Source organism: Gastrolobium bilobum, unplaced genomic scaffold (assembly GCF_033153095.1).
Source record: "Gastrolobium bilobum isolate Gb01-03AN ecotype WA unplaced genomic scaffold, APGP_CSIRO_Gbil_v1 utg4294, whole genome shotgun sequence".
NCBI classification, from domain to species: Eukaryota; Viridiplantae; Streptophyta; class Magnoliopsida; order Fabales; family Fabaceae; genus Gastrolobium; species Gastrolobium bilobum.
Window position 1 is genome coordinate 118,591 of NW_026897253.1, and position 12,923 is coordinate 131,513.

Here is a 12,923-nt window from a genome sequence, read left to right on the forward strand (position 1 = left end):
TGGATCTCCAAACATAAAAGAGAAGAGGAGGAAGCGGACTTGATGGAGGGACTATCCCAGGAAACTTCGGAGGACCCACTATGTCCGAGATACACGTTCTCCATGGAGGAACACAAAAATGACTGTGAGAAATGGCAGAAGGCACTCATAATCAAACTTCTAGGGAAGTGAATGGGTCCAAGGTTTCTCATGTCCATGCTGCAGAGACTGTGGAGTCTGGTAGGTTCTTATGAACTTATCGACCTTGACAATGGCTACTTACTACTGAGGTTCCAGGAAGACACTGACTATCGTCATGTTTTAGAGGAAGGTCCATGGATTGTGAGCGATCATTACGTGGTAGTTCAAAGGTGGAGACCATTCTTTGATCCCTATGATGAGAGCTTCAAGAAATTGGTTGTTTGGATACGGATCCCTGGCCTGCCAATCTAGCTATACACTGCGCGTCACCTTTGGAGGATTGTGAATATCTTCGGTCGTACACTTAAGGTGGACAGGAACTCTTTGAGGAAAAGTGAGCTTGGGCATGATGTTTCACTGAGAGAGCTCGATTCGCTCAAATTTGTGTGGAGGTTGATCTGCGGAAGAGCTTCCTTTCCAAGTTCATGATAGGGAACAGAGTGCTGCAAGTTGGTTATGAGGGCCTTCATCTTATTTGCTTTAAGTGCGGTTTGTATGGGCATAGGCAAAATCAATGTCCAGCAGTGTAGGAGATATGTAAAAGCCATGAAGAGGAAAGTGTCGGGTAGGGGAATGAGAATATGCAAACTCTTATGAAGGGGGTTATAGAAGAGAAGGTGGATGAAACTTTTGGCAACTGGATGGTGGTTCAAAGACAATCCAGGAACAGGAAGCTGAAGGCCAAACCGATCAGCCATAGGAAGGAGGGTGATAGTCAGCAGAAATCTAGTTCCGTGGTTAAAGAAGCTGCCCCAGGTACTGCTGCACCACAGGAGGTCATGAGCCAGGTTGTTCAACCAAGTGTAGCTCACAACACTGGTGATCAGTCGAAGGATGCCAATGTGAACACCATCACTGTTGAAAGAACAGAGAAGGTACCAAGCATAGTAGCTAAGGAGGGCAGTGTGTCTGGACCCAGTCCTCAGAAAAAACTGAGTACACCAGAAAATAGGCCTAAAAGAAGTATCATAAGATAAGGAAGAGATAAGGCCAAATCTGTTAACAAGTCAGGCCTGAAGAAGACTGGCATTAAAAACATATCACCTAACTTTATGCTTGATGGCCCTGGCAAAGGGCCAGGTAGAAATAAAACTAGAGGAGGCTCCAATCAAGGGGGGCTGAATAAGGCTGGAAGTAGCTTCAACAACAACTCCAGGAAAGATCAAGTTGAAGAGCCAACAGTTCATATGAAGGGCCTGCCTATTGCTCAGAATGAGATGGCCTTTGAGAATGCTCTCACTATGAAGGGTGGGGTTTCCACCCACTAGGTAATCTGCCTGGTTCCTTTGGGATTTTCCCATGTACTAATACTTTTATTTTGTTTATTACGTCAGTTTTTTCTTGGAATTGCAGAGGAGTGGGGAAGAAAAGTTTCCCTTCCCTTGTTAAAGACTTAAAATTCAGGTTTAAAGTTTCCATCATGGCTTTATATGAGGTCAGGATTGGTGGTGTTAGGGGTGACGATATCATCAAGAGTCTGGGATTTGCTAAATTCTTTAAGCAAGACCCCGATTGGGTACTCATGGGGAATTTGGATTTTGTGGGATGATAACATGGTGAAGCTGGAGGTATTGAAAGCCAATCATCAATTTGTCCACACTCGGGTCCAGTATCTAGATTCTAAGAAGGTGGATCTTATTACGTTTGTTTATGCTAGCCCAAGGAGAAATGAGAGGAGAATCTTGTGGGAAGAATTAGAATCCATTAGTCATTTGGCTAATGATCCCTGGGTATCTTTGGGGGATTTCAACTCTATCTTAAATGCGTCTGAGAAGAAGGGGGGTAAGGAAGTGTATTGGAATAGCATCACTAATTTGCAGCAGTGCTTGTTTAGCTGTAATATTTCTGATATAGGCTATAAAGGGCCTGATTTTACCTGGAAGCATGGTAGGCTCCATGATAGATTGGACAGGGCCTGTTCTAGTGAAGATTGGAACATAGCTTGGCCTGACCGATTCTTACCCCATCTTTCTTTCTTTAATTCAGACCATAGGCCTATCCTACTGCTCAAGAGGGTCACTCTAAGCCGAAGGATCATTCCAGAAGCTTTAAATTCCTAGCGGCTTGGTTAACTGAACAGAGCTTTAGTGACCTGGTCAAGAGCAGCTGGGTAAATAATGAAAATTGGTTGATGGCTAGGAACAAATTTGAGTCAGATGTTAAGAATTGGCACCAGAATGTGTTCAGGGAAAATATGAAACAAAAAAACAGATTGTATTCTCGACTGAATGGGCTGGATAGTTATAAGCATGGGAATTATGATCATAATACAGAAATACTGCAAAGGAAACTGTGGAAGGAGCTTCAAACAATCCTAGTGAAGGAGGAATTGACTTGGTTTCAGAGATCTCGGATTCAGTGGCTAAAGTATAGTGATAAAAACTCAAGGTTCTTCCACTCTTCGACAATAGCTAGAAGAAGGCATAACAGGATTGTCTCCTTAAAGAATGAGCAGGGTTCTTGGGTAGCTGATACTGAGCTTCTGGTGAACATAGTTGTCTCATTCTATCAGGATCTGTTCAAATCTGATCTTGAGTGTGATGGGGTTTTTCCTATACAACATGCATTCCCTTGTCTTTCTAATGATGAGAAGCGATCTTTGGCCAGTAGACCAACCAAAGAGGAAATAAAAAAGATTATTTTCAGGATGGGCAAATTCAAAGCCCCTGGTCCAGATGGTTTAAGTGCTATTTTCTTCCAAAGCCAGTGGAATATAATAGGTGACTCTGTCTACAAGCTAATTGATGATATCTTCTGTAGCCCTGAGAAGGTGAGGGAGATTAATGGGACTTTGATATGCTTGATTCCCAAAAAGGAGAGCCATGAAAATATGAGAGACTTTAGACCTATTAGTTTGTGTAACGTCATTTATAAAGCCATTACGAAGCTAATTGCTGAGAGATTGAGAGACCTGATGCCTAGGATTGTCTCCCCAAATCAGTGCAGCTTCACTAAAGGCAGGCAAGGTGTGGATAATATAATTATAGCTCAGGAGGTCATCTACTCCATGAGGGCTAGGAAAGGTAGGAAGGGCTGGATGATGATAAAATTTGACTTGGAGAAGGCTTATGACAGGCTAAATTGGAGTTTTGTGTTGGAAACCTTGAGGGACATTGGCATTCCTGATTCCATTTCACATATGATCTACAGTTGTATTTCCACTGCTTCTATGAATCTTCTTTGGAATGGTGTGGTGACTAAAAGTATAATCCCTGGTAGAGGCATCGGGCAAGGGGATCCCATTTCCCCTTATTTATTCGTCCTTTGCATTGAAAGATTGGCTCACCTTATTCAGATGGCAATGGAGACTAAAGCCTGGAAGTCTATCTTGCTTAGGAAGATTTCTCCTCTCATATCCCACCTGTTCTTTGCTGATAACATCATCCTGTGTGATGGAGTCAGTTTGCAACAAGCCTATGCGATTAACCAAGTGTTAAAAGTGTTTGCTGAAGCTTCAGGTCAAAAAGTGAGCACTGATAAAACAAGAGTGTATTTCTCTAAAAATGTGAGCCTCAGGAGAGCCAGGGAGATTAGTAGTTCCCTTGGTATAGGGATTACTTCTGACCTTGGTAAGTACCTTGGGATTCCCCTCTTTCATAAAAGAGTAACAAAGAACTCCTTCAGGTATGTGTTGGAAATGGTGCAGGGAAGGCTATCCTCTTGGAACCAGAAGTCCTTGTCCTTAGCTGGGAGAGCCACTCTTGCCAAATCAGTTCTTGAAGCCTTGCCTGCCTACTCTATGCAATCAGATGTTATCCCTGTTGGTGTGTGCAGTGAAGTGGAGAAGGAAACTAGGGGATTTATTTGGGTTTCATCCCCTGTTCAAAGGAAAACACATTTGGTGAGTTGGAAGAAGTTGTGTCGTCCTAAGAAAGAGGGAGGATTGGGGCTAAGGGACCAAATGCTGGTTAACAGAGCCTTTTCCATGAAACTTGGCTTTCGAATCTTATCTAATAAAGATAATCTTTGGGTTAAGGTCATTCGCAGCAAATATAAGGTGGATGATCCTCATAGTTCTCAACTGAGAAATAGCAGAAATGGGTCCAACACTGGGAAAGGTATTTAGAAAGTTTGGGATTCTGTTTTAGAGGGATCTAGATCCATTCTTGGTAATGGGACTAATACAGCCTTCTAGTTTGACAGTTGGCTGCCTAATGGTGGAAAACTTATGAACTATTCTTTAACTAACATACGTGTTGAGGCAAAGAGTTGGAAGGTGGCTGATTGTGTAGCTGAGGGGGTCTGGGACTGGAATAAATTCAATCATCTCCTTTCTGATGAAGCCTTGCAGGTTCTGGAAAATATGTTCCCTCCTGCCAATTCAGATGACCAGGATATGGTAGTTTGGAGTCAATCAAACTCAGGTGAATTCTCTGTCACCTCAGCTTATAAATTTCTTTCATCCCAATGTGGAAATCCTATACCCAAGGATTGGAATCTGGTGTGGAAATGGGAAGGTCCCCAAAGGGTAAAAAAATTTCTCTGGCTTTTTGTGGGGAATAAACTTCTCAACAATGCTGAAAGGATGCGCAGATATATGGCAGTAAATGGTTCTTGTCCTAGGTGCCATCTGCCACTGGAAGATAATGACCATATTTTTAGAAGATGCTCCTAGGCCCGTGAAGTGTGGAACCTGTAGGTTGGCAGCAAGGATTTGGAGTCCTTTTTATTCATTGAATGGGAAGGATGGATGGAAAATAATCTTAACAGAAGCAGTAAAAACTCGAATTGGAGGCTGAAATTTGGGGTGATTTGCTGGCTAATGTGGAAGGATAGAAATAGCCTAGTTTTTGATGGAAAAGCCTCTAATCCGCAGGATATCTTTCTCAGGATTCTCTTTTTGTGGCTAATATTAAGGTGGCTAATGATGTTCTTGCTGGTTCGGGATTAGCTTATGAAAGATACGGAGAGATCTTAATCAAATGGAGCCCCCCACCAGTTGGCTGGATCAAAATTAACACATATGGTGCTTATGCAGAAAATGGTTCAAGAACTGCTTGTGGAGGGGTGATCAGAGATGAGGTGGGGTGCTGGATCAAAGGTTTTTATAGAAAGTTGAGTAATGTAACAACATTAATGACTAAAATCTGGGGCTTCATCATAGGCTTAGATTGGGCTTGGGAGAATGGTAGAAGACAGATTTTGCTAGAAGGAGACTCCATGTTGGCTATCCAGCTTGTTAAAGAGGGTTGTGTTAGCTCACACCCTTGCTACCCTCTTTTGAACAGAGTCAAATTGTTAATGGCTAGACAGTGGAATGTGAGATTATGCCACATCTATAGGGAAGGAAACCAAGTAGTAGACTGGCTTGCTACTCATATTTGTTTTTCTAGTTTGGAAACCATGTGGATTGATAGTGTTCCTGGTGGCTGTAGGGACTTAGTGTTGGAGGACTCAATGGGCACTGCATGGCCCAAAAGTGTTAGTGTGTAGTGTTGCTGTTTTCTTTCCTCTTTATACAAAAAATAATAATTAATAATTATGATAAGACCTAGTGTGAATTATATATATATATATATATATATATATATATATATATATATATATATATATATATGTTGGGGGTCGAGAACTCCTCCCCCTTCTTCAAACTCCGATTCATAGTTTTTATAGAGAAATATAATGGATCAAAAATCGTTAATTCATATAGAGCCATCGAATCGGTGGGAAAACAACAACGATTAGTGTCTTATTTGTCAAAGAAAAATGGAATACATTATAAAAAATTAATAACTCATTTGAATATTCGAGAATCACAAATTTGTTAATTAATTAATTAATTAATTTGAATATATATATATATATATTAGTTTGTTATTCGTGCGATGCACGGAGACAAAAAAGAAATTGATTTGTTTGGCTTGTAAAAGTTAACACAAATTTTAAATAAAATTTTATTGGAAACAATTATTAAAGAAATAATTAAAAGATAAAATAGATAAAGAGCTTTGTTATCATAAATAATTTGATACGACCCTGCCAATACAGCTTGCATGCATATACTATACTAATCAATAGATTTCAATATCGGAATCTATTGATATAGTTTGTGTGTCCAATTTGAATCCATCTCAATCGAGTCCTTGTTACTGCTCATACAATCTGATAACGAATAGTTAGGGGTAGGGATGACAGTACTTGATCCCCACCACTGATTGTGAAATTTTGTTGTTGTGTTAGAAGAAGGATAGCTGTATTGATTCAGTATACTCAAAAGGCACCCTTGGTACAAAATAATGGTGTTTATAATAAACTCTAAGAATGTTACATTAGCAACTCCAAACATATGCAATAATAAATCGATTAGAAGTGATTTCAGGAGCATCGGTTTCTATTTCTCGATTGCTCCCCGCTTTGCAAAAAAATGAAGAATCAACCATTGAAAGAAAGTTCAGGAAAAATTAAAAATCAAAAAATCAAAAGCTTTAAGAAAATAATTAGGATTAAGATACTAACATGTAGTTTTAAAAATAATAAAAACATAAACTTCCTGATACATATAAATTAAAAGAAGTCGGTTGAAATGTAGACTAGTGTTTTAAAACCTCACCCCGTCCCCCGGGTCAACTCTGACCCCTCCCTTATGAGGGTTGGAGTCACAAGTTGGAACTTATATACATATCGACCCCTCCGACCCCCAAAACCTGGCCGGGTTTCAGTGACTCCCGGGTCAGAGGGGTCAAAGGGGGTCACTGCATGTTTTTTTTAATTCCATGAAACAACATCGTTTTATTTAAAAAATAAAATAAAAATGCTTGCAAACATAAATCTAATCGTTCTCTTATCTCCCAATGTCCTAGACGTCTTCAATCTTCACCCTGCTGCCGTGAATCTTCTAGAAAAGGTAAGAATTTACTCATTCAAATAAAATCCTTACGGTCGTCGATGGAAAACAAAAACTCATTCTTACTTTCTTTAAATTTTTCTTTGTCAAAGACCTTCTCAAAAGAAGCATGACCGGGTCAGCGTAGTGACCCCATTAGAATATGAGTTTTGTACTTTGGTATCTTGATACTTTAATTAGGTTGTGTAATATTGACTTATGGTTGTAATTGATGAATTATGTTAAGTATATTTTGAATCTTTGATGATTGGTGATTTTTTTTTTTTTTTTAATTTTCATATAGGATATATATTTAATTTTTGTAATATATAAAACAGAGTCAGCATAGTGACCCCGTGACCCTGACCTCGGTCAGATCAATGGTCAGGCCGGGTTTTTAAACACTGATGTAGACACATGAATAATATAAAATTTAATGACAAACATAGTTTTATGATGCAAAATGTGTCTCTTCGTTTTTTTAGTTGAAGATGATTTATCATAAATATATTTTATTAATCTTTTTTTTCATAATCAAACAAAGGAATAAATATTTTCAAATTTCAAGTAACAAGTGAATTATTGTATATTAACTTCAGAAGATGAAGGAAAAAACACAAAATATTTAGATTATATTAAATATCATATTAAGATATTGTATGTTCCATAATTGTCTAATAATTCTCAAATATATAGTTCAGCAACACTCAGAATAATGTTGATGCTACAAAACTTTTTTCCCATCAGCATTGTCCATACGCAACTTCCCTTTATCCAGCAAGATGTCTCCATAATAATAACTTTTTTTGCTATGATCAGTATACTTGCTGTATTAAAGATATATAATATAGAAATAATATGGAGTAGAAAATTATAAACACAAATAATGAGTAAGTACTTAATTCTTTCTCTGTCTTAATCTTTTTGTTATGACGGTTAACTGAATAATTAAATTATTCTTCCTCGACGGCAACAAATTTTATATTCAACGGTGACATTTTTGACTAGGATTTTGGATGGAGCAAAATAAGAAAAATGTCTCATTTGAATATGGAAAAAGGAAAAACTAAATATAATGGTTAATCAACCCCTTGATTAGCACCCCATCACTTTCCAATCATATTGGATAAATTTTTTTTTTTTTAATTCAATCAATCCAATCGATTGATTTTCCTTGTTTTAGCCAATCAATCTAATTAATGGGTTTCATTAATTTAAGCCAATCAATATAATTAATTGGATTCCTTAATTTTATCTATTGTCATCAAATCTAATTTCACGACTATATGAAAATTAAAATTTCAAATTCGAAATTCACAATTAGAATTCAAATTTATTTAACATTTAAATTAATTAGGTTGCACAATGGATCAAGTCCCGCTTGGCTCATGACACATGTAATTTTTTTTTTTAAACTTGGATAAGTTGGAAAATGAACTTTTCAAAATAATCCAAATCATTATATAAATTACACGTGACAAAACTTTTCACATAATTGCTCTAATACTAAATATATATATAGTAAAATCAAGGTTGTTGAATCGCAATATGTATCGTGTATCGTTTGACCATTTTTTTGTATAATGTATTGTGAATCACTGAATCGTATCGAATCGTAAAATACAAAAATATAATAAAAAATAATTTAAAAATATATAATATAATTAATATTTATAAATCCAAATTCCAAAAAGGATCCAATAAACAAAATACATAAGTAATTAAAGTGCAAACAATTTAGTTTACGAAAAAAAATGCAAATCAATTTTCTCCTACTTATCAATTATTAACACTAATATTATCACTAGTCAGTACTACCACTATCAGCATATATCAGTGACATAACTAATCCATATTCCCTCTTACAAAAAGGATCATTTTAGATTTTTTTAAATTTAAATCGCAAATAAAATATTTATTTCTTTTTTTATATTAAATATTAAAAAAATTTATTTAATTTTCGTATCGTATGAATCGTATCGTATATCATAAGATACTGATAACTATGAGTAAAATTATTTCTCTAGCCGCTTGACGTCCAACAATGACAATTATATGGTTATGATTTCTCATATTTAATGCTGATTGTTCGACGTCAAGCAGCTGGAGAAATGTAAACATATATATATACAGGGTTCGTTTTTTCTACAGTTAATGCAGATAAGTTATCTGCAGTAAGCCTAATACGACATCATATTGGGGCAGAAATCATGGTGTTTTTATAATTTTAATTTATTTTAGGGTTATTATAATCTTTATAATTATAATTTTTTAATCTTTCAATCCCACAACGACGTCGTTTTGGGAGTAAATGCAGATAACTTTTCTGCATTAACTAAAGAAATAGTTTTCTGATATATATACATACATACATACATATATATATGTATATATAAGGTAAGATCCTTTGAGATCAGTGTCAAATTAAAAAGTTGGATAACAAATCTCAACCTTTGATTTTGTAAATCCAACGATTATAATTTACTGGGTTTCGCTTATTAATTAATTTCGAATAAATTATAACTGTTAGGTAGACAAAAATCAATGGTTAAGATTTTGTGTCAAATTTTTTAGTTTGACATCGGTGTCAAATCAAAATGTTTGACATTAAATTTTAACCATTGATTTTCACCAATATGATGGTTATAATTTATTGTAAATTAATAATTAATTAATAAGTGAGACTCACTAAATTATAACTGTTAAATTTATGAAAATCAACAATTGAAATTTGATATTAATTTTTTTAGTTTGACATAGATGTCAAACGATCCTCGCCCTAAAAATACTTGCAAATTTCGTGCATGCATTGTCCATGGAGACATTGGCCCACAAATTGGCTGTTGGGCGTTGGCCTGGTTGCCGACTAAAATGGTGCAGATTCACATGACATCTATTTCTCCATGGAGACTGCAGATTGAGGGGATAGCCAGATCCATAGATGCATAATTTTATTTTATTTTTGTATCAATGATATTCATTTTGAATTAATAGATGGGCATACATAATAATTATTTTGCTTTCGCATTTTATTGGGATGGTAGTTAAATAGTATTTTTTTCAACTAATGATTCTATAATAAATTTGTATAAGCATTTGTTTACAATTTACATACTTTTGGATTCTGAATGGTGATTAGGACTCCCTCACAATAACAACCCTAAAACATAAACTTCTAACGATGCAAATGCAAGTAAGATTCCTTTCAGGCTCCTCTACTTTGTACTTCTATTGCGACCAATTATTATTGAACTGCGCTGTCATTAATAAGAGTTAATTTTCGATAAAGATTTTATATATTTTATTCTCTTAATAAATTTATTATTATTTTTTTATTAAAATTACAAGTGTTGTTAAGCTTTTATGTAAAAGGATTTCAGTTTATGAAAAAATAAAAAAAGCCCACATATTTATACCATACATCATACACAGCACACGCTTTATTGAGAATGCCACGATATAATGATATACCAGTTCAATGTAGCTTCCGCCAGTCCGTTGAAATGGACATTGGCCAACAAATTGGGTGTTGGCCTAGTTGCCACCTAAAATGTATCATATTCATATTATATTACTTTTTTCCAAATTATTTAAGCCAATTTATTGACTTTTACAGAATATAATCCCCTTTGTTGTAACAACAATTACGTTCATTGATTTTTCTATACGCAAGCCAGTTCAAATGCAAGCAATATCATCTGGAAGAAATTAATTCCTTCAATGATGTAGAGCACGGTGTCCCAAGTTGCTTTTTTCCAAAAAAAAAAATGAAAATAATGTTTAATTGCCTATTTTTTATATTTTCATTTAAAAAAACGGCTAAATTCGTATAATTTTACTTTGCATACTAAATTAACAAAAAAAATAAAATTCAAAATAAGTTTGAAATTTGAATAATTGCTTGAAACCGGTACGGGGGTAGGCATTAATTTAATTTAAAAGCATTCATTGGTAAACAAATTTGTTTAAAATTCAAAATTTCCCTCCCAAATATAAAGAAAATTTTAAGTTCTGCACATTTTTGTCTTATTATAAAATTGATATGATTTGGTTGCGAGCTGTGTCACATGTTTGCTACAGTGTTACTTAGAAGAAGCAACCGCTATTCACGCCGGATCGAATGCTCCTACGGTACAAAGCCTATCAAAAGCGTATCACCTTTAATTTTGGCAATACACGAATCGAGTGGACGAAAGTTTAAGTAGGTCTGACTATACAATAACATTTCCCATATTAGCTGTAAACATTAAAAAAAAATTAAAGTGGTCCCCACTCCATTCTCTAGACTTTGACTTATATCGAAATTGTCTTGTGTATTTTTTCCCAATCTCGCTATCAGACATTGTCTTGTATTCAAAAGGACCCAAAAATGGAAGTGCAAACAGCACATGTGAGTAATCTGTAATTTTTACTGTAATTTACAAATTACAATTTCCCTGCGGTTATTAATATCTTCAAATAAATATCCGAAGCTCATTCAAACCTTTTTAGTACATATAACTAGAAAAGTGGCTAGAGAAAAAGGTTAGGTTTCATTTTTTAAACAGTCTTATGGCATCGGCATTCCGTGGGCTAATGTTGGAGTGCTCGGTCCGATCATCGGTGATGCGCTGGTCGGAGACGGTGGCCTCGTACATAACGCCGAGGTGGTCGCCGCGCAGGTTGATAAGGTGGTCGGGACTCATGAGCATGTCCATTGTCGATGAGTTGGTGTGGGGGGTGGTGACGGCATTCGAATCTGTGGCGCTCGTTTCTATGCTGTGCTTCTTTTTCTTGTTCTGTGGCTGTACCATCTGATTTCTACGAGGGACGATCCATCGACTCAATTCAAATTCCAACTGTGTAAGGCACGTTGATTCGCGTGAATCTTGCTGCCAAATCTTTGTTTTTTTTTTTATTATTATTATTTTATTTTAACTTCGCCCTTGGGGGATTTTGTTTCTTAAATTTTTGTGCTTTTTGGTAATGGAAATTTTGCTTAATGCTATTGGAAAAGTATATGTATGGATGGTGGAGTCTATTTATTTCACAGGTAGTTCACCAACACTGAACAAGGTTTAAAATTTTCGTTTCTATTGTCGGCAATTCTTAGAATTCTAATCCTAAGCTTTCTGGGTCTTTCAAGGCTATATCATGGTGAATTTGGTGTGTTGACTATAATTTGAGTGAAAGAGTAAAAAAGAATACGGTGGTTGAGCTTGTCCCAACCCTAAAAATCCAATTTCAAATCCCATTCTTTCTGGTAGCGCCGGACGTGTGATACTTTGTTTGATGTGAGCAATTTATTTATTTTTATTTTTATTTTTTTGTTGTTGGGGGACGGACGCAGTGGCGAGCTTTGTTTAGTAATCCTCCAATATTTTGAGAGGCCGGTCAGGTCTTAATGGTATTTAATTACATTTTCTGTAGTCATATGATATTCTCTATGTCCAATAGTTACCCCTGAATGTGTGACGAATGGAGTCAAAATGTCAAATACAAGGATTTTCAAATTTAAACAAGATGTTTTCTATTTCGCATCATGTCATGTGTAGAATGAGATAGGTTGCTATTAAGGGCTTGCTTCCACTCAGGGCCAACATGTTCGGCGGGTTCACCCATTCCGCCCTTCAAACCGAATGTGTTGGGTTGAGTTTTATAATCCATTCTAAAAAATAGAGTAAACTGACTCATTTTTTGGTTGATTTATGACGAGGAGGGGCACGACAGGATGGTTCAGTGTAAAACAATTTTGAGACAGCGGGCCAATTTGCTTCACCCGCCAATCGAAATGGGGTGCGTCGAGTTTTTTAGCGCACTCTTAAAAATGAGACAGAATAGGCTGACTCATTTGTTGACAGATTAATTGCGAGTCGGTCGGGATGGGACAGATCACCCACTTTGTCACCTTAGTCTCACTTACAACGACTTTAACTTTTTT

The 12,923-nt window shown here is 36.1% G+C and overlaps 1 protein-coding gene across 1 annotated transcript; it reads left to right on the forward strand.

Moving 5' to 3' along the window:
• The first annotated feature begins 11,538 nt into the window (after nt 1–11,538).
• Nucleotides 11,539–11,996, forward strand: LOC133305263 (uncharacterized). The gene has a single exon (XM_061505424.1). The coding sequence runs from the start codon at nt 11,555–11,557 to the stop codon at nt 11,798–11,800; it is 246 nt and encodes an 81-aa protein (XP_061361408.1). The 5' UTR covers nt 11,539–11,554; the 3' UTR covers nt 11,801–11,996.
• The last annotated feature ends 927 nt before the right edge of the window (nt 11,997–12,923 follow it).

Bases quoted from the DNA above. Each gene is read 5' to 3' on its own strand.
- LOC133305263 (XM_061505424.1), top strand. From the start codon at position 11,555: ATGGCATCGGCATTCCGTGGGCTAATGTTGGAGTGCTCGGTCCGATCA.